This window comes from Neophocaena asiaeorientalis, unplaced genomic scaffold (genome assembly GCF_003031525.2).
Source record: "Neophocaena asiaeorientalis asiaeorientalis breed wild unplaced genomic scaffold, Neophocaena_asiaeorientalis_V1.1 scaffold11, whole genome shotgun sequence".
NCBI lineage: Eukaryota > Metazoa > Chordata > Mammalia > Artiodactyla > Phocoenidae > Neophocaena > Neophocaena asiaeorientalis.
This window is the reverse complement of record NW_020173124.1, coordinates 578,256-601,679: the sequence shown is the minus strand read 5'-3', so window position 1 is coordinate 601,679 and position 23,424 is coordinate 578,256. Positions and strand designations below refer to the sequence as shown.

At 34.4% G+C, this 23,424-nt stretch overlaps 1 protein-coding gene across 1 annotated transcript in view; it reads left to right on the top strand.

Annotated features, from left to right (window-relative positions):
- Positions 1-23,424, top strand: part of LRP1B (LDL receptor related protein 1B) — a 1,787,379-nt gene that overhangs the window by 1,235,704 nt on the left and 528,251 nt on the right. The window contains exon 32 of the mRNA XM_024744102.1: positions 6,956-7,105. Coding sequence (XP_024599870.1) covers positions 6,956-7,105 — 150 coding nt within the window. The remainder of the gene's footprint in view (positions 1-6,955; positions 7,106-23,424) is intronic.

Below are 23,424 nucleotides of genomic sequence, written 5' to 3'. Positions count from 1 at the left end.
GGGGGGCGTTGGGGCAGCGTGGTGTGAGGGGTCATAGTCCTGGGGCAGGGTTGCTGATTAAGATCAGGGGACGGTAAGTGCAGGGCCCGCATTCCCTCAATTCAGACCTTCTCTGGAATGAAGAATGCTTCGTCAAGCAGGTAACATCTTCCATTTGGGGGCTTTAGTTCTGAGAAGAGCTCAAAGATAATGTTATGTATATCCCTTGAGGGGAAACCAGGGCGCTGCCCCTAGACTGTACTGTTGTCTCTTGACTGCTCCTCCCTTATCTCCACATCCCCTCCCTTCCCTGATTAGCAGCTGTTTGAACCTGCCCTTTGGAACTCAGGGAAGGGGACACAGAAAGGCTTTTGTGCCCAGGAGGCCCATAGGGTCCTGCTCCATTTCATGACTACAACAAATAAAGCTGTTATAAACATTCATGTACAAGTTTTTGTGTGAACATCCATTTTCATTTCTCTGGGATAAATTCCCAGGAGTGCAATTAGTGGGACCTATGGTAATAATATGCTTAATTTCATAAGAAACTGCCCAGTTCTTTTCCAGAGTGGCTGTACCATTTTACATTCCAACCAGCAATGTGTCAGTGATATAGTTTTTTCCTACGTCTTTGCCAGCATTTATTTTTGTCACTAGCTTTATTGTAGTCATTTTTATAAGTGTGTAGTGATACTCATTGTCATTTTAGTTTGCATTTTCTGTGACGTTGAACATCTTTTTCATGTACTTACTTGCCGTATGTATATCTCCTGTGAGATTTCTGTTCATTTATTTTCCCCATTTCCTAATTCTATTTTTTTTAAACTATTGAGTTTTGAGAGTTCTTTTCAAGATCCTAGTCTTTTGATGGATATGTGGATTGCAAATACTTTGTCTCAGGCTGAAGCATATTTCTGATTGGCTTTCATAGAACAGATGTTTCTAATTTTGATGTATCTGTATAATTGAGAAAATACTGTATTAAAAATTAAGTGCACAATCTGAGTATTTCTCATTAAATTATCTCAAAATTATCATTTGTAGGGATTACCAGAGAAATGGTTGTAAATTTTAAAAATAGGATTTTAGCTTGAAAGGGAAATACAAAAAGCTATACTACTAATAAATAGGTAAAATGTATTAAGTACATCTATGTGGCAGACACTAGGATATGACGCCCTTTTATAACCTTCTTATTATTACAACCTCACAATGGTGAAGTGAGTGTGTAGCCACAAAGGCTACCTAGCCTTCTGTCAGATCAACCCAGAGACGCTTAGACAAAGTGATTGGAGGGTGGCCGTTTATATTTGTGTTCACTTCAGAGAGAATCCAGGGACACAAACAGTAATTTGGGCTTCCTCAGGATATTTATTCTTTTTTTTTTAATAGATCTTTATTGGAGTATAATTGCTTCACAATACTGTGTTAGTTTCTGTTGTACAACAAAGTGAATCAGCCATATGCATACATATGTCCCCATATCCCCTCCCTCTTGAGCCTCCCACCCACCGTCCCTATCCCACCTCTCTAGGTCATCTCAAAACACCGAGCTGATCTTGTGCTTTGCTGCTGCTTCCCACTAGCTATCTATTTTACATTTGGTAGTGTATATATGTTGATGCTACTCTCACTTCACCCCAGCTTCCCCTTCCCTGACACCATAAAGCATAAACAAGACGAAAAGACAACCCTCAGAATGGGAGAAAATATTTGCAAAGGAAACAATGGACAAAGGATGAATCTGCAAAATATACAAACAGCTCATGGAGTTCAATATCAAAAAAACAAGCAATTCAATTAAAAAACTGGCAGAAGATCTAAATAGACATATCACCAGAGAAGACATACAGATGTCCAAGAGGCACATGAAAAGATGTTCAACACCACTAATTATTAAAGAAATGCAAATCAAAACTGCAACGAGGTATCACTTCACACCAGTCAGGATATTTATTCTTTAACTTACAAAATCTAAGTATTCTCAGAAGGGATAAAGCATTTCTTGAGACAGCCTAATTGTGAGTAGGCAATTAATCCTATTCTACTTCTCCATGGAATAACAATGCTCCTTTGAAGCTAAAAGTTCAATGTTTCAGAGAAAGTGCTGCCCCAGGAATAATCATGCCTGTTTTGGTGTACTATGAAAAGATCTCCATTTTGGAATATCCAGAACATTATAATTATTCTACAAGTATAGTAGGGCATACAACTTTACAATATTTTCCCATTTTTTGTGTTTTCAATAGCCAGTTTCTACAACTTTCACAATTCCAGAAGCAGAAGTTGTGTTCTATTGTCTGAAGATAACACTACGAAGAAAATATTTAGAAGATTTCAATGTTATTTATACGCGTCTAGAGGCCTTGAAGTTAATCATCTACATTTAAATATCCATAGTATGTGTTTTTCCCTATCTACATCTTCAGTAATTCTCTGTCTCCAAAGATCTCATCATGACCCACTTTCCAGCAAAATTTAAAAGGCCTCATTGAACCTTTTAAAAATTCAAATTTAAAAGATTATAAAAATATGCAGTGTTTAAAAGAAATTTCTTAAATTTTGTATTCCAAAATGACCTGGAGAGATTTCTTAAAAATACTGATGCCTGGGACCAACATAAACCAATTAAATTAGAATTTCTGTGATTGGGATCGGTATTTTTAATAGCTTTCCAGATAGTTATAATGCACTGCTAGGGATGAAAATTTTGAAATTAAATTTGACAAGTGATGGAAAAAATTAGATAATTACTATCCCTAGAAAGCCTCAATTAAAAAATTTTTTTCTATATATTTGCATTTTTGTTTTAATTCCACATTGCATGGTATATTGATCTCATTTTGAGTGATATAAAAAAGAAAAGAAATGAGACACATAAAAATGAACTTTCCAGTCTTAATTGTAACAACACTTAAAACTTAATGGACTTAATTTTTTTAGTGATATATGGAAAATATAGTTAGATTATATTTTTTAAAAATGTGTAGTTGTTTCTTATATCAGTGTATGGAATGTTCCTACTATGAGAGCAGTTATATAATTTTCACAAGTTACATTGTCTAAATTAAAAAATAAGCTGGTTTAAATCAAAATGTTCAAATAAAATAATATATTAAGTGAAATCTTTGGTTTAAAATAACGAATGTTAGACTCAAAGCAGATGGATTACCTCTGCATTTTTATAATAATAGAAAAGATAGGTAAAAAGGTAGGTTTTTCTTTTCATAAAGGTTTTTCGGTTTAGGTGATGACTTTTCTTCCATTGATATACCTATTATATTATTTAATCTCAATTTTCTCTTTTGATTACCAGATCCAGATGATTTTAAAAATAAATATGTCTGGCAGAAATGACTCTATATTACTAATGGCATATTCTTCAGACAGACCTTACAGTCCTTTCGAAGATACTTTAATCTTAGTTACCCATTCTGAGGATCTTCTAGTACAGACATAATTATATTTCTCTGCACAGGTTCCAGGACAGTTTTATGGACATGCTTATATTTGATCTGTTTTCTCATGGCTCTTGACTTAGTATGCTAAAATCATTGAGTAGCTTCAATTACATCAAAACCACTATTAGTTTACTGCTTAATGATTTATCTTTTGAAATTATTCCAATAGATAGATACCAATTAATTCTTCAACGTTATTAAAACCTAAGCATAATAACAAAGTTTAAAAATCTTATGTAAAAACATTTATATTAATGAAGTTTATAAATATGTACTTCTAAACATGCTCATCTATGAATTTAAAATGTATATGATCAGTTTCTTGAATTCATAATAGGATTATTAAAATATTTCAGTTCTCGTATACACCTACCTGGAAATAAACCCGCTCAAGGGCATTCTGGGGTTAAGCTAATATATCTGACAGGAGAGAAGGTATATGTAGGTGGCTAGGTGACATATCACATACATATATAGATTAAAATAGGAACTTTAATTTTTTTTCCTATAAACCTTAAAACTATTTATCCTAAACTATTTTGTATTAACATTTATATAAAAAAATATAAGCCATACCAAGTAGCTCTATTGAATCATTGCCTTTCCTCCCTATTTTCATAATACATGGACATAAGTAGTATAGTAGAAAAATTCTGTCATGGGGATAATTCAACTTTACTAGGCAGAACTCCTTGAAGACAACTTATAATTTTCATAGTGGAGTTAATTAAATAACCCATGCCTTCATTCAGTGTTTATAAATTTTCTTCTCCGCTCTAGGCATCATGCTCAGCGCTGAAGGTGAAAAGCTCACAATGACAACAGCTTCTTTCCTCTCAGCACGCACAGTCCAGGGACAAAGATGTTCAGTAGTAAAAACTGGGGAACTCTGACCCAAACGCTGCAACTTCTCTGCTCTGTATAACTGCTTTACAAAACCTAAGTTCGGGTCTAGAAACTGCAGAGTTTTAGGTAGATGAGAAAATTCTGACATTGTGGGTTAATCTGGAGTTGAGCGTATTCAGTATGTACCCTCTTCTTACAAAAAGGAGTTGAAGAAACTTAAACACATTCCCTAAGATGGAACAGATAAAAATATTGATTTTAAAAATCAAGGTGAAGGAAAATAATCGATTAGCCTGTTGAAGCCAGAAGGAAGTTTATGGTATAAATGCAATTCCTTTACAATTGCCAGAGATGGGTCACAAATCTGACTCTTCAGTTTCTTTGCAGCCAAAGCAAAGAGAGAAATATGATCAGTTACAATTTTATATTTTCCGCATAAAGCTTTTTCTGGCACTGAGTCCTGAAAGAGATTTTTCCCATGGGTCCTTATATAAAGAGGTCACGCTGTGATATATTATTTCAGACACTATATCCTGGCAAGTATTACAGTGGGTTTCCTATGGCTACTTCTTATACCATCTTTCATTTAAACCAAGGGCACAATGCCAAAGTTCAATTCAGCAAGAGATTCAGAGAGGGAGAAAAACTTAGCAATCTAAACATGCAGATAACTCTCTGATGGTTCGGCTTGATTGAGAGGTAAAGTTTGGAATACACAGGGAGATAGGTAACTTTTCTTAAAGGGAAATTTTCATAAATATATTCATTAATTTGATACTTGCTGAAAATTTGGCAGTAGAAAGTTTGGGGTTATATTTTGTACCATAAATCTATAGTAAAGATACACTTCATTGCTGTTTAAAGATGGAATTACGTGCTTTAGATGGTCAACTAAGTAGAAGGTAAAATAGACCACTTCTGAAAATTAAGCTGTCTAAACCAGAATTTATTAATACCAGAAAAGATAGATGGAGGTGGCTTAGGAAGTACCTGTAGACTAACCAAACTCTCTCTCATAAAAAAATTGAATGATGGGGCTTCCCTGGTGGCGCAGTGGTTGAGAGTCCGCCTGCCGATGCAGGGGACACGGGTTCGTGCCCCTGGTCTGGGAAGATCCCACATGCCGCGGAGCAGCTGTGCCCATGAGCCATGGCCACTGAGCCTGTGTGTCCAGAGCCTGTGCTCCACAATGGGAGAGGCCACAGCAGTGAGAGGCATGCATGCCGCAAAAAAAAAAAAAGAATGATGAATGATTTTCACCATGAAAGTATTATATCATAGAATATGGCTGTGATCGTTTTTATTTGATTATTTTTTTTCATAGTAATTAAAGCCAATTATCCACAGTGGTTATCAAAAAAAAAATCTGAAAATTTTATCCCTGCAGTGTCTAATTTTATGCATTGTGATTTTGCTGGTGAATCTCCCAGATTTTTGTTAAGAAAACATACCAATAAGTCAGTAAATAGCTGGTATATTGTATAGGCTTGTTTTATTATTGCTACTTCTTGAAAACTGGTCCACTCTGGATATGGTATCACTTTCTCAGTGTACTTGAACTCATATGATTCTCTCCAGTTGTCTTCCTTCTTTTCTTCCTTCTTGTCTTCCTTTCTTCTTTCTTTCCTTTTCTTCATCTTAGTTTTTTGTTTTTTTGTTTTTTTTTTTTAATAGGGAAGGGACTTTTTTGTAGTTTGTTCATTACATTCTGTGAGGGAGACCCCAGAAACAGTTTATTTATTGTATGCCTGAGGATGTGCCCACATGTGCTTTTTCGTAAGTAGTTGTGGGTCACAGAAGACCAACATGGAGCCACAGTGTTACTGTTACAATGTAGATCATAAGCCTACTGAGAATGCCTGTAATTAATTAATTAATTAATTAGATGTATACCCTTGGCAATCAAAATTTACATGTCCTGATACCTTTGAAAACCATGAACACCCCTATAATGTATGTAATTGTTCATAAACTACAAAAAGCTAACTTACAGTGACACACTGTGCCATGTAGGGACAATGGTCTTAAGCCATTGGCTTGGTTCACTTACTTGCTGTATGGTTTGTTTCTCAATGGCATCTCCTATATGAGCCCAATTCACTGCCATGCTTCAGTGAAATTAGTAGTTGTTGAAATTCTCCTACCTTTGGATTTACTTGAAAACTACTGAAAACACCAATTTAAATCTATAACTTTCTAAAGTAACTTTTACTAAAAGTAAAGGAGAAATTATAAATATCATTAATAAGTATCCCAAATGAGTATTGCACATTAAAACTTTCTGAGGCAAAGCAGCGTAATGAAGAGGGCACTCAGTTTAGGAACAGAAACTTTCTTAAAATTTCCAGAATGTCCACTTACTAGCTATGGCCTCAAATAGATTTCTTAACTATTCTAGGTATTATTTTCCTTATCTGTAAAATGGAACAATCATTCCTCTTAATGTCATAAAATTGTTATGATAACAGAGATAACCACTGTGTCTCTAAAAGTATATTATTTGACCGATAGTTAAAACAGTGTGTATATATCTCCCTGTTAGCCAGATATTATTTTTAAAGACAAAAATCTGAGCCTGAAACTGATTTTTTTCCCCAAACCCCAGTGCTAGGTGAATATTATAATTTAAGTGGCTACCATTATGTTTAAATTGTATAATTTAATTACAGGACTATCAATAGACTATGTGGAAAACAAACTTTATTGGATCAGTTCGGGAAATGGAACCATAAACAGATGCAACCTGGATGGTGGTAATTTAGAAGTAATAGAGTCAATGAAAGAAGAATTGACAAAAGCTACAGCCCTAACCATCATGGGTAAGTACAGTGATACTATAGCTACGATGCTTGTATTGATTGGGGTTGATTAATTGTGACCTGTTAAAGCTTAGAAAAGACTGCTCCATTAACACCAGAAGCACATTCAAATTGCACATCTCTAAGAGAGTTTTTCTTTTCTTTTTCTTTTTTTAACCTTAGCAAACAAACTTAAAAAATTATCCAGATCAGTGACTTAGTGCTATTAGCAATAATAACTTCACTGTTATTGATTCTTGGGGTATTATTATTCTTGGTATTATTTTGCGATCATTTTCTGTGTTGTACTATAGTGTTCTAAAGTGCAAGGACCTTGTGTATTTGTCACAATAAGGTAAAATCTTATCTCTGCTTATAAAGGATAGATTGATCTACACAGACAGTTGAAGAAACAAGGCCACAGTGTTATTGACCAATGATTTAAATTATTCTTCCACAAAAATTCTTTATATGTACACACACACACACACACACACACACACACACACACACACACACAGAGAGAGAGATTATACCTGACTAGTGGTTATTTTAGAATAGGATTTATTTACAATTGTCTCATAAATCAATAAGAAAATAAGGTTATTTTGTATTACCCAGCTTTACCAAATTAACAAGAAAATTTTGTTGTATGTGTATTTTTACATTTTTTAAATCACCTGAGTAAAAACAGCAGAGTTTAAATTCTGAAAGTGATTTGGTAAACTGCAACAATCCCCAGTCAACACCCACACTACGTTTTCAAAAATTGAATTCCAGCATACTTCGTGAAATCAACCCAAACTAGCGAATAATACAGCCAAGGAACCCAGTTAAGTTAGAGGAAGCATGATAAAAATATGTCATAACATTTCAAGAGATGTCATTGACTTTTAGTGAATATATACACATATATATATCACAAACTTTATATACTGTAAAAATCATTGCCTCATAGAAAAATGTAGGCTGTATAAAAATTTATTTCTGCTAACATGATTGCTACTGACCCTGCTATGAGTAGGAAATGAGTACTAAACTTACAGAACTCAATGCTATGAACAAAATCTCAAAAAATGGAGTAGTCCATTTTAGCAAAAAAAAAAGTAAGTTAGTTTTGTTTCCTAATAAAATAGAAGAGACAAAGCATGGATGAAATCATTAAGCATATATTGGATCAGAGCTGTGAATCTTATTTGACATCAGTGCCGTATGGGAACCGATCTTGAGTAAATTAAAATTCTTTTAACAAGTGAATGGTTATGTATCTGTACTTCTCCCTGCCACCATAATTTGATTAACACTGAAAGATAAAAAATAAAGAAACCTATTAATACGTCTACTGTCAATACATTAACTGGACATATCAAAATATATCTGCAGTTTGAAGGCTTAAAGTGTAAAGGGCATCACCAAAGAGAAGCAGGAGAGCAACTTCTACTTTCTGAAGTTCCCTAGCTGGTCTCTGAATTTGCCCTTCTGTTCAGATTCCCCCTTCTTTCAGAACCTCTCTACTCTTTCTCTTTGGGGATGGTATAAAGTGTAATGAGGACCTGCTTCCTGCTGAGGCTGAATAGTATAGTCATATAAAAAAGACAAAAAAAGATAAAAAAAAGTAGAACCTTACCACTATCCAGGGGATTACTGATGATTACAGCTATAAATGTTTAAGAAGAAATTTGCCTACAGTGATACTGAAATTGCACATCCAGGAACAAAGAAATAATTGTAATATGAAATGACCAGTTATATACCAGCTTCTCAGACTACCTAGGTGATGGATGATAAGTAACTGAAAGTTTGTGTTTCACTAAAATGTAGGAGTGGTTTTCCTAAAATTGAGTTAATAATCTCTCTTTGGACGCATTTCACAATTTTTTAAACTTAAAATATTATAATTTGTAACTCTCTGGGGGCTCCCAGTTTTACTTGGAATAGTATATACAGAATAAACTGAAAGGAGCTTTGAAATATTAAAATTAGGTAAAGCAATAGGTATTTGATAATACCTAGATTAAAATAAAGCAATTATTTGATGATTCAACCAAGTCCAAGACCCAAAGACCAAGATTGCTACATCTAAGTTTCACAAACCTTATGATACTTCTTTCAAGAGGTAGAGTTTAACTTCCCTCCCTTTGAGTGCAGGCTGGACTTAGTGACTCACTTCTAATGAATAAAATAAGGCAAATGTGATGGTGTTTGACTTTGGAGATGAGGTCATAAAAGGCATGAGCCTTCCTCCTTGCCCTCTCTCTCTTGGGTCACTCACTCCGGGCAAAGCCAGGTGACAAGTTATGAGGTCCCACAAGCAGCCCAGTGGAGAAGTCCACACAGCAAGGAACTGAGACCTCTAGTCAATAGCCGTGTGAGTGAGCCATCTTGAAAGCAGAGCCTCCAGCCCAGTCAAGATTTCAGTTGACTCAGCCAAAGCCAAATGCATTACAGCAACCTCAAGAGAGACTCCAAACCGGCACCACCCACATAGTGGCTCCCAGATTCCTGATCCATAGAGACTATGTGAGACAATAAATATTTATTGTTTTGAGACACTGAATTTTGGGGTTAATTTGTTTTACAGCAATAGATAACTAATTCATGTAATTCCATCTATAGAACTCATTCATTTATGAATAGATTCACAAATTCAAATACTTACTTAATAGAGTGAGGCAAGTTATAAATAGTAAAGTGTGTCAGGTGTGATAAAATCCAATGGCTCAACATGACAGTAAGTAGCAACTGAGTCTAGACTTCAGTATCTAGACTTACTTGAGGGTGGCAGAAAGTATGATAAAACCGGAGAGAGCTAATGGTCCACTTGAGGTAGAACACCTCTCACCTCCACTTATTTTTTACCATAAGGAACATTAACAGGTTGTGCCAGACATTTCATTTTTCACGAGAAGCAAGAAATCTAGATCTGTTGTTGTTGTTGTTTAAATCTCGAAATTTAAAAATGTTACCAAATTATCACATTACGAAAGTACCATGCAGGCCAACATACTGCACATATAGGCTAACTGTGAAGGCTAACACTCTACAAACCAAGAAAACTAACGAATAACAAAAGCACCACCACAACAGTCATCTGTGCGCTTGATCCATCCCAGTGGCACCACCTAGTTACCACCTCTGGTTCAGTCATCTTTTGTGCTGGGGATGTTGAATTGTAGAGTGAAAAGGATGGAGCTAAGGCAGCTAATGCCCAGTTGTACCACTGGAGGGGACTTGGTAGAAAAAAATAATAATAATCTGGGAGAGCTGGCATAACCTACAGAGGTGAGCAGGACATATGATTTCTCACCAAGCTTTTGTGGTCTTGTTTGACCGGACCTTGTATTCTGCCTGAGGTATATACAAATGAAGAGCATACGAATGTGAGGTCAACTTCTTATTTGAGTTCAACTGTTGACAAGGAAGTGTAACTTCTAAATGTAGAGCTTGCACCCTAACAGCAATGGATACTCAATTCCATTCATTCTTTCAACGTATATTCACTAGTGCCTACCATATGCCAGGCACTGCTGTATATGGTGGTGAGAATCCTAACTTCGTCAAATTTGCAGAAAAGCAAGGAAGACAGACACTAAGGAGGATGGAAAATGCATAGAATTATAGGTAACTGTTAAGGAACAAAAAAAGAGAAAAAAAGGACAAAGCAGGGAAAAGAGATAAAAAAGTATATAAAAAGATATAAAAAGGTAAAAAAGTATACACAATTTTAGGTTTTAGGTTGAATGGCCCAGAAGAGTGAAAGAATGTGAAACAATAAAAACTGTTTTAGTTGTTCATTTGGTTTTCAGTTGTGTTATTAAATGCTGTGTTTTAAAATATATTTTTAAAGTAATTTAATTATATCAAAATAAACCTTCACAGGTGATTCTGATAATTTACCAGGTTAGACATCTTTTAAGTTGACCATGGTTCAAATACAGTATTGTCTGTGATTCACCTTTTCTCCAGTGAGTCACTTGGTCAGAAGTGATTTACACATCGTGTACAATGGCTGTTTGATGAGGACTCTTAACACCGTTTACTCTGGACTGAATGTTTGCGTTTCCCCAGATTCATATGTTGGAGCCCTAATGTGATGGTATTAGGAGGCGGGGCCTTTGGGAGGTAATTAGGTCATGACATTCAAGCTTCCATAATGGGATTAGTGTCCTTCTAAGAAGAGACCAGAGAGCTTGCCTCTCTGGGGTGTGAGATAACAGCAAGTAAGTGCTGACATCCTGATCTTGGACTCCAGTCTCCAGAACTGTGAGAAATAAATTCCTGTTGTTTAAGTCACTTAGTCTATGGTATTTCTGTTAGAGCAACCCAAACTAACTAAAATACCATTCCAGTTAGCTGATATAAGCTGACTAGCCTATAAACTTTGAACATCAAATTCTTCCCCATTCTAAAGAATGACCTTCTCAATTTTCTTTTCCCAAATGTCAGAGCTAACAAATAAAATAGTTGCTGCTTTCAAACACAATAGCTGGTAGCTCTAAAATTATATCTACTACTTATTTTTCTTAGATAATTTTTCTCAGTATTTAGCAGTTCTTTTTAAATAATTTTCTTTTATAAATATATTTCAATTTCATGATATAATAAGGTTACTCTAAAACATTTTCTTACATGATGTCCAAGAGGTTTGTGTTATAAGATAGTGTATAGTCAACTATGTTTTGTTTAACTATTGATTACCTAGTTTTCAGATACAGAACTTTTTTGTTTGTTTCTATTCACCTTTTCCTCATAACATTTGGCATTTTCCTCGTCATTAATGTCTGCAGGAGACAGTGAAGTAATCGCAAATTAATAAAGTTGCTCTTCACTGCCTTTAAGAGGAGAAGGAGGTTAAAACTATTGACTAAAATTAGTGTTTGTGGGTTATTTATGGATTATATTTAACATACTGTTCCTTTTCACTGTCAGCATATGCAGTTTGAGAGCAGACTGCATATATTGTATCCACATTGAAAAGAAAGTTAGAAAAATGAAAGAAAATACACAAATAAAGCAAATGTACTGGCAGAAATAGGCTGAATAATTTTTAGAGAAAATTAAGATGGAATTTGGGAAATAGCAGGATGGTAACTTAGCTGTATTTTGTACTTTTAGGGTGAGGAAGGGAAGACCTGGGGCAAATGGACCACAGATTTAAAATAAAAATGAGGATATAGATTATTCAATTATAGAATATAAATTATTCAAGCAAACTTGAAGAAATATGCATATCTGTATGGCAATTGTGGATTTAGTGATCAGCATCTTATGCAATCATAGGTGACCTTCATACAGTCCATTAAAACGTGTCATGAGTAGTTTGTCAAGTTTTACTAGGGCAAGGGTTTGAGTCCTGGGCACTACAAGGGGTATGGGTTTGAATTTAAACCTCCACCCCACGCTCACACCTCATGAGCTTTTTTTTCATTAGCTCATATATTACTCCATTGTATATACAGTATTCCCATTGAGATTCAAGTATACATCTACTCTTTTTGTTTCATTTTGTGGTAAATATGATCTTTGGAAATTGTTCTTACCATAGTACTTGTAAATGGGAATTCTGAAGTTAACATGGCAGGTTCTTCTTGAATGTCAAGGAGTATATATATTAGTAGCCTTCTTTATGTGGTTAAATCATAGACTTCTATAATTAAATGTAACCTTAGAGATCTTTAAAGTTATTTTGTCAGTTGAGGAAGTGTACTTCAGATTCCTGTTCCTACTATTCACTAACCAGCTGTGGCTATGGGACAACTACTGAACTCTGTGCCTTAATTTTCTACTCTGCAAAAACATGAGCTTTGACCATATGAGCTACAAAGTTTTAAAAACTTGTATGATTTTGTCACTAATGGGTTGATCCAGAGTGCAGGAAATTGTTTAAAATAAACTATTATCTAAGTTGAAGTAATACAGGAGAAGCAATAAAGACTGGCTAAAAATAAAATTTATGTGTGAAGTTATGTTAATCAGAGTTCATACTAATCTGATCAGAAGTTGGGCAAAGTAATTGTTTTGACTTTTAGTTGAGAATTTGGCGGATGTTTACAACATAGGATTGCTTAAATTAATTGTTTTAGAATGGGTTTGTACTTTTTATAAATATCTAAGTAACTACAACACTCATCTGATCTTAGAATCACTTGCAAAAATTGGCAAACTTCTCTTTAAAACAAAAGGAGCTTTGAATCACAGGTAAAGGCAAAAACAAACAAAAAAAACCCTACACATTTTCTATGAATACCTAAGCCCTCTCAGTTGACTTTTTCTGTGTTATCAATCACAGTTTAAATATATTATACTATTGATCTGTTTCAAGTAGCCATTTGCCAGAATAGGCTTAAAATGTAAATATTAGAAGGATATTGAACTTTGGCTACAGTTAGGATCAATCAAGGAGGAGAAAAAGGCATATTCTATGCGCATTTTCAGTCTCTTATCAGAAACAAACTCAGCCCCGTAATGAGTAAAAAGTTGTCTTCTCTTGATTTGGTTATGAACACTTTTATGTTAAGTCAGTGTTAACAAAATAATCATTTCCCTTTAGGGAGCCCTTGAAAGGCTTTACCAAATGTACCCCTTAAGGACATTTGTTCATACTTTTCATAGGTTCACTTCACAAAATTGAAGTCATCATAATAGGTGCTGTGAACACTCTCAGCACATGGATAGTTTGCCATGGGAAACCAAGGCTGTCAGATTAAAATGCTTCCAGAACTGTCTGAATATCAGAGAAGGTCATTTTTATTTGCTTGAGAATGAATACAGTGTTAATATTGTTGGGGTTTAATGTTTTGAGTGTTCCCACTGGAGTTTCTACAGCAAAGCACAATCATCTAATCTCTTTGCTGACCGAAAAAAACTCTAAGCTTAATGGCAAAAAAATTAGTCTTTACCTACACTAACACTTAAGCTCGCTCCACTAATTTCTGAATGATATACTTTTATCATTTGTATCTGTATTCTTTCAGCAAATTATTTGGTGTATTGACATTTAGAATTTATTAAAACGTATCTAGCACTCAATTTACATACTTGTATATTTCCTCAAATAATATACTTTATAAATAATAATAGAAATATGAAAAGTGTATATACAATAAACAACCCAGTAAAACTGGCATGCAGAAACCATCAAAAACCTTTTTTTTTCTACTTTACTTCCTAAGATAAATTACTATGGCAAGTTGTCATGACATCTATGAAACATTATAAATGATAGCAAGTGACAAGCTGTAAGTCTGGTGCATTTAGTCTTGCTAAGATTCTTAGACTGAGCACTTGCGGATTCACACTGAAATCTAGCCTGAAAGGATTCTATATGTTATATTCTTATTAAAAGGTGATGAGTCTGATAACTTGAAAGTTCTTGACTTCAATAGCCTACCTTAAGAAGTTATTTCCTCTGTTTTGTACAAGGCAAGTCCATTTTACATGTTGTCACGTGCAGGTTTTTTGTTTTGTTTTGTTCTTAATCATAGCTTAATGAATATCTTTCTCCCTCTGAATGTGCAAAGAAGCTGAAACTTAGTTTCAAAGGAGTTCTTACTTCTTATGAGACTCTTCCCTCCCTTCCTTCCTTTTCTTTCTTTTAATCTTCCCTCCCTTTGGCTGTTCCTTGGATTGCCGGTTTTCTTTTTATATCTGATAGCTTTGCCCCTTTATTTGTTTTGTTGTTTATTTGTTTTCCTTTCACAGTCTAGTTAGATACTAACATTTTATTTGGGCTACTAAAACAACTTCTTCCCACTTTTCCTATCTCCGATCCCCAAACTATTAAGACCTGCAAGGTTCAGAACTCCTGTGGCACCCGCCTACCCCCTCCTTAGCCATAATATTTCAGAGGCTGGAATAAGCACTCACAACCTACTCTGAAATGCTCATTTTTTTCTCTCCTTTTCATTCACCAGAAGTTGCTTGTCACAATATTATCAGTTTGACCTTATAGATAAATGAAACTTAAGGTCAATAAGTTTTGTTAAAACCCAAAGCATTATTTGTCCCACCTTATAGATAAAGAAATAGGGTCAGTAAGATTTGTGAAAACCCTGTCCTCTGAGATGCAAGCTCAGAGATCCTGATTCAAGTTACATGTGGTTTCCATTACCAGCAAGAGCCTTCCCTATCATAACTATACTTTTTATTTGATCTTCCTCTACCCCTGAGCTGCAATACATCCAGGCAAACTGTTCCCCTGTATCTGATCATGTTCTACTTATTTCCATTTGTCTTGCTATTCCTTGTTCTCTGACTGCCTTCCATATTTATCAGCCACCCTAATGGGTGAAGTATCACCTTTCAAGGCCTACTTCAACTATACCTCAGTGATTTGAAACGTTTCCCTTCTCTGAACCCCTTTGTATTTTTCTAATGTAGTGAGATATTCTTTGTCTTTTCTAATGAGTGAAAATGTCTCACTTTTCCGTAGCTTGGGACTGCATTTTATTCATATATGCATCATTCATGATACACAGCAAGATGCTTTGCACTGAGTACATTTTGTTATGTAACAGTAGAATGTATGAATAAATAAAACAATGACCATCTACACACCAAACCCCTACCACAGCAATCAAAATATATTTTCAATCAAAGCAGGCAAATGCTTATGTAGAATGATCACAACCATAAATATACTGTACAATTTAAATATATATAGAAATAAATATTAAAGGAAAATACTTTGAAATATAAGGATTTGAATTGTATAGGGAAGAAAATGAATAACATGATTAAGTGTATACAACAATCATTTCCAACATGTATTCTACATACATGTGTATATAGAAATGCAAGAAAAGAAGAGCCATATTGAATACTGTTTGTTCTCAAAGGAACTAAACAGCTTCATGGAAGAAGCTTAAGAAGAAGAAGGAAAAAAAAAAAAAAGAATACCCTAAAACACACACAAGTGAAAGAGTTCCAAAACAAAACAAAAACTTTGATGTTTGGAATGTTTTAGTCTCTTAAAGGTAGTCTATCACAGTTGGGCCTAACAGCATTACTCTCTTTAATGATAATAATTGATAGTCTAAATAAATAAAGCATTCTAGTATTTAATTTACAAATCTTAACTCATGTATTTCTCACAGTCCCCTGAGAGAGGTACTATTAACACTGCTCACTCCAGAGCTCCCAGCCAAGGTTCAGCCAGCCTAAATTAATAGCTCAGAGTTACCTGGTTAATAAATAGTGTAGCAAGCTTTCAAGTCCATTATTCTTAGTCTTTAAAGCTTGAGTTTCTTCCAGGAATGTGTCTTGTAGCTATAGTTAACACTGAGATATATGTGCACTGAGATGTATACAAGAATATATGTGTTACTTGTAATTAGAAAAGGCTGGGGGAAAAAAACCGACATGTGTATTATAAAGGACTAGCCAAATGAATCATGAAATGTTCATGTAGAGTGAAATATTATGCAGCTATTAAAAATTAGGTAAATCTATATATTGACTTGAACCATTCTCTAGAATATATTTTTAATTGAAAATAGGTTCAAAAAGCCTATACAGAATGTTCCAATTTTTATCATATGTATGCATTTCTTTAAAAATATATATATATTTTAATAATGTTCTTTTATCCATTATGCTGCACTGTTTATCTCAATAACTATTGTTTAGAGAGTGTCTACTCTCCAAATTTACACTTTAGTACTAATAGACACAGTTACCATGCAAAGGAGATATTGAAACTGCAGTGTTGCCTCTGAAAACATTGTGGGTGGTTCAAGGTCTAAGCTGGGTCTCTAACATAATTCTGTCTACCTCCAGAGTTAGATTTCTTCTCACTATGCCAGTGATTCTCAAACCCAGGGTGATTTTGTCTACCAGGGAATATTTGTCAATGTCTGAAAACATCACAGCTGCTGGGAAGAAAGGTTTGCTACTAGCATTCTAGTGGGTAAAAAACAGAATACTGGTAAACATCCTACAAGGCACAGTAGGGTCTCCCATAACAAAGAACTGTTTGGTCCAAAATGTCAGTAGTGCCAAGCTTGAGAAACCCACTCATATCAAAAAGATTCCTTCTTTTTTTTTTTTTTTTTTACGGTACGCGGGCCTCTCACTGTTGTGGCCTCTCCCGTTGTGGAGCACAGGCTCCGGACGCACGCAGGCTCAGCGGCCATGGCTCACGGGCCCAGCCGCTCCGCGGCATGTGGGATCTTCCCAGACCAGGGCACGAACCCGCGTCCCCTGCATCGGCAGGCAGACTCTCAACCACTGTGCCATCAGGGAAGCCCCGAAAAGATTCCTTCTTATCCTCAGAGACCAATCACCTGTATGAAGCCTGATATTGTGACTGTTGGCCTATCATCACAAATTTTGGTTAAAATAGAAAGCCTTAAAAATATATAAATAAAAACAAATACCTGGTGTTTATAAAAGCTGCTGGTATCAAATTGTCTTGGAAAGATAGGGTGGCAGAGAAGAGAGTGGTGATACACTTTTATGTTTGTTTTCTTTCTTTTAAATGTAACTTAATGAAAAAGAGTCAGGATTTGCTTCTCTTATGTTTCTATTTATACTTATATATTGTATCATAATAGAGAGAGCATACTCATCTGTCACAGTTTTGATTCATTCACCCATTCAACAATTTATCAAGTGACTATTTTGAGGCAGGCACTATTTAGGTGCTAGGTAAACAGCAGGGCATAAAGCAGGTAACAATTCCATTACTATAAGAGGCCAGTATTCCCAGTGTAGGAAAAGAGTGTACAGTTGACCCTTGAACAACACAGATTTGAACTACGTGGATCCACTTATATGGGGATTTTTTTCAATAATAAATACTACGGTACTACACAATCTGCAGTTGGTTGAACCCTTGGTTGCAGAATTGCAGGTAAGGAGGAACCACATAGTCAGAGGGCTGACTATAAGTTATACCCAGATTTTAAACTTCCATGAGGGCCTGTGCCCCTAACCCCCAAGTTTTCCAAGGGTCAGCTGTAAAAGCAAATAAATGAGTGAAATAAAATTTGTCAGGTGGTGAAAGACACTAATGGAAAAAATTCAACCAGGGCATAAGAATAGGGAGTGTTGACTTGGGTTGGGAGAGAGGAACCAGAAAAATTATAATTTTAAGTAGTGAGGTCATGGCAGTTTTCACTGGGAAATGGTAAGTGAGCAAGAGTCTGCAGGAAGTGAAGGAGTGAGTTATTCAGGTATCTGGGAGGAAGAGCATTTAAGGAAGAGAAAGAAAACAGGAAATGCACATTTACTAATAGACCATATTTTCAAATACTTTTTGCTTTTAGAAGAGTTTTTTTGTTTTTGTTTTGTTTGCTTTTTGGTTTTTTAATGCTCTAGGCATCCAACTTACTTTCCTCCTCCATGGAGCTTTTGCTATGTTTAAAAAGTACCTGATATGTACATGTAATTTTACTGCTGTCATTGAACTAATCTACTAAAATAGTATATACAGTTAATTTACGCATATAATATGAGCTAAAAGTAGTCCTCTACAATAACTTTACTTCTCTAAAGGAAAGCTTTTAGTTTTTGTGTGTATGAAATTCTTAATGATGTTGAAATTAGTTCTGCCCCATGTGTTTTTCTTTATTTTATACAAAGTTGCTATTAATTATGCATTTTAATAACAAAGAAATTTCTAGTAAATGATTATTCAAGCTGTTACAGTGTATGTTTATAGAAATAATAAACCATAAATCAGTCATATGAAGAAATTAATTATAGTTTTTTAGAACAAACTTAACTTGGTAGAACTTCTAGTTGCTTTAATTTCAAATGTTCTAAAATTAAAAGCTTGAGTGATTTATATGTTTATGAAATTGTATTATGCCAGTTAAAATTATCTAGATTTAGGAAAATTATTAACATATTCTTTAAAAAAAGATTGACATTTTTTGAGAGAATGATCTCTAGACACCAGAGTATACATTTGTAAAATATTACTCAGTAGAAAGCATTCATGAAACATGGTCTGTAATGCTTGAGAATGGTTCTTTTAATGGAGTCTTTGAAACATATCAGGGCTTCCCTGGTGGCGCAGTGGTTGAGAATCTGCCTACCAATGCAGGGGACACGGGTTCGAGCCCTGGTCTGGGAAGATCCCACATGCCGCAGAGCAACTAGGCCCGTGAGCCACAATTACTGAGCCTGCACATCTGAAGCCTGTGCTCCGCAACAAGAGAGGCCGCGATAGTGAGAGGCCCGTGCACTGTGATGAAGAGTGGCCCACACTTGCCACAACTAGAGAAAGCCCTCGCACAGAAACGAAGACCCAACACAGCCATAAATAAATAAAATTAAAAAAAAAAAAAAAAATATCAGAAAAAATAATGCCAGTTTCTATCACGAGGATTGAAAAAAATGTGAATTCTCTTAGATATATGATCACCAGTGCAATTATATTAGGTATTTATATAATTATCATTGTCATGTTTATACCTGAATTACGTAAGCAAGTTCTACTTAAGAAAATACAAGTGATGAAAAGCTGGACAAATAACATATCATTTAAAAGGATTCAAACGATACCTTATTTACTTAAAAATCGTGTTTACAACCGCTTTTCAGCAAAAGATTCAGTGATTTAATTGTTATACGTATATTGCATTTCCCTCTGTAATTTGATATATACAAACCAGTTTATTTTAAATGCACTATAATTATGCTGTATATCTTAAGTGATTCTGCTTTCAAAGCATACTTTTTAAAGAGGGGTAATTTACTTTTTAGTTTACTGCACAATGTCACTTAGTTCAAAGGACTTCAAATACAACCACCTAAATTTTCTAAGCCGTCAGTCTTCTAATTGCTATAATACTATTCATTAAAGTAACAGTAATATATGAAATATATCCAGGCAATTTTCCCAGTACTAAGTATAGGACACAGTTGTCTTCTCTAAGTACTCAAGCCACCATTAATGAAAACTAATAGCCCATCAAACTTTACATTAAAGTAAAGTGAGAAATCTCCAAAGGACTATATATGATTCTACTCCAGCAATTTTTGTCACCTTAAATTGCTGTGTCCCAATATGTTACAGTTCTTAATGCTAATTACCTTACAGAATGGATAAATACTACAATTGCAAAGTATATCAAGTACTATTTTTTTAACCAGATTATAATTAGTGATCAGAGAATGGTCTCATTAACATAAATGGAATAATTAAATCATCTCAGCTTTACCATACACAAAAGCATTAAATAGTGATCGTTTCCCTTTTGTAAACTACTAAAGGTTAACTTTCCTGGAGTCACTTTCAGGAAAAAAATTACATTATTCATGTTTATGGTATTAAAACAAGAATAAATTTGAAAATGTATAGTTGTTTGAGTAGAGATATAATTATTTTATATTGCCCCATGTCTCCCCTTTCATTTGAAAAGGAGAAATAGTAAATGTTCACATTGGGAAAAGATGTAGTATGCTTTAGATTTATGATAGAATTTTGAGTTAATATAATTCAACAACATTTTAATTAGAGCTAGAAAATTAATCAAGAGAGTCAAAGAGGTCATTCCAGAAGTCTGCCCATATACTGTAGGCATTATCTCATGTTGGAATATAACAAGTAGCTTGGAATCATATGATCTGGTGAGCATTATTCATTTCAACTGAGTTAAACAATCAGACCTGAGTCCTTTTACGTCAGTAGTCCTGCTTATTCTTGGGGGATACATTCCAAGACCCCCAGTAGATGTCTGCAACTGAGGATGATACCAAATTCTATAGACTTTTTTTTTTCCTATACATACATACCTATGATAAAGTTTAATTTATAAATTAGGCATAGAAGGAGATTAACAATAATAACTTATCATAAAATAGAACAATTATAAAAATATGTTGTAAAGTTATGTGAATGTGGTCTCTGTCTCTTCTCTCAAAATATTGTTCTGTAATCACCTTTCTTCTGGTGATGATGTAAGATGATAAAATGACTATGTGACGAGGTGAGGTGGGGTGAATGGCACAGGTAGTGTGAGATAGCATTAGGCTACTACTACTTCTGACTATCCAGCACAAGGAGAATCATTCATTAGCTTTGGGTGATCCTGGATCACTGAGTGATGACTACATAGATGGTTGGGTGTCAGGAACAGACTATGTTGATGGTTGGGGACCCCAGCCTGGACAGAGCAGGACTGCACAAGATTTTGGCATGCTGCTCAGACCAGTGTGCCATTTAAAACTTATGAATTGTTTATTTCTTGAATTTTCCATTTAATATTTTCAGATCTTGGTTGACCTTGGATAACTGAAACCATGGAACTTGAAACCTCAGATGAGAGGGAATTACTGGATTTGGCAGTTTTGTTTAACCCAAATTAGACTTGGATAGATGGCATCTGATCACAGAGGATTTTGGGGGGGGGGTCATATATACCTAGATTTAGGTAAATTTTAAATAATAATAATTTGTACTTGAGCATCAACATGAAATTTCTGTTTTTTCTCTTTTCATAATCAGTATCAGCACAAAGTTGAAATAAATGCCTGCATCAATTTAATTCTAATTAATAAGGTTCCATATTTAAACTATAACCATTGAAGACAGGAACATGGCAAATGGGAGCACCAAAGATCATTTATTTGTGACAGTATTTATTTCTTAACCTTTTCCCAGTAATATGTTTATATTTACACTCACATATATATTTCTAGTCTGTAAATTTTACAATATTAATTATTTGGCAGTGTCAAGAGTTGGGTAGTAACTACAATGACATTCATATTTTAATAATAAGAACAGAGTAATAAACTATCTAGGATAGAATAGCCATTTGAAGCAATTTTTAAAATATTGGAACCTTCTAATATACAGTGTGCTCAAACCAGAATAAAATACTAATTCATTGATTCTTATATGATATTAAAAGAAAACATTGTTCAAGAAGCACACTGTAAAAACGATTTTAATGAATTGAAATCAAAATTTAATATTAATGCTAATCAATAAGTGATTTTAGAAATGGACAGAATAGAATTATTTAAAGGTATCAGTAATTTTTGTTGTCGAACTCTGGTTTAAAACTTTATCTAGAAAATTTTAAATTTATGACATTTAAAAAAATTATATATAAACTTCCTTTCAATTTTAATTTGTCATAAACATTGATTTATAGGTCAATAAACATTTCTACAATATCATTTTAATGTTTATACACTTTATACAATGTTTATATACTATATAGTTATATATTTAAATAATTACCTATATATAAATATTTAATTTTTAGGTTTTTCTTGGAAATTATAAATATTGTGATGACTATCCATATAACTAATTATTTGCAGAATTTAGGGTACAGTGTTAGATGTCACATTTCTGAGTCAAATGGTTTACACGTTTTTAAGGCTCTACCATTAATCATCACTTGCACTCATAGGCATTCTGTCAGGTGATGAAAGCAGTACTTTTTTTCCCAGCCCCTGCTCCCACATTTGCAATATCTGGTTAGACAACTAGTTTTCTTTATTTCATTCAGAGCTCATGGTTCTCAAACCCTTCTACATCATGATTTTCATCTTCTAAGCCCATTTCCTATTTTTCAAAGTCTTCACAAAACTGAAAACCGAGACCTGAACATAATAAGGATATATTTAGGACAAGGTCTACTGAGATTAATACTTCCTGGGCACTGTTTACAGAATTTGGTTACCAGGAACAGAGACTTTCGTTCTGGCTATCTCAAGTAGGGAGAAAATGTCTATTATAAAAATACATGTGACTCCAAAATGAAACAGAAATTTTAACAAAATCCTATATTAGAAGCCATAGAATGCCTGTCATACAGACAGACCGGGAAGGTCAATCTGATAGAAGGCAATTCTAGGGACTTCAGCACAGAAGTTAATGGATAGTTGCTTCTAACTGACTCATGGTCAACTATGGCCCCTTCAACCCCATCTCAAAATGAGTAGAAGTTATAAGGGGGGAAAAAAAAGTATATATATGTGTGTGTATGTGTGTGTGTGTGTGTGTGTGTGTGTGTGTGTGTGTGTGTGTGTGTGTGTGTGTGTGTGTATATATATATATATATATATGAAGAGAGAGAGATGTAGACATAGAGCTTGGATAAATAAAGTAAGTGCATGAGAGATCCCAGAGATTGCTATTCTGTCAGAACAAAATAGCACCGTATTTTTTAAAATTTCACATTAATGTGATTCCAAGTCCCAACCTGCTCAGAATATCAGGAGGTTCAATCTTTTAGTAAGATTACCTACCTTAAAATTTGCCCAACATGTTTAGACTTGCTTATTTTGATTTTATTTATTTAAAAATTTTGAACATATGAGTTTAATTACCTGCTAGACCATCCAGATGGAAATATGTGATAAAAGGATGGAAG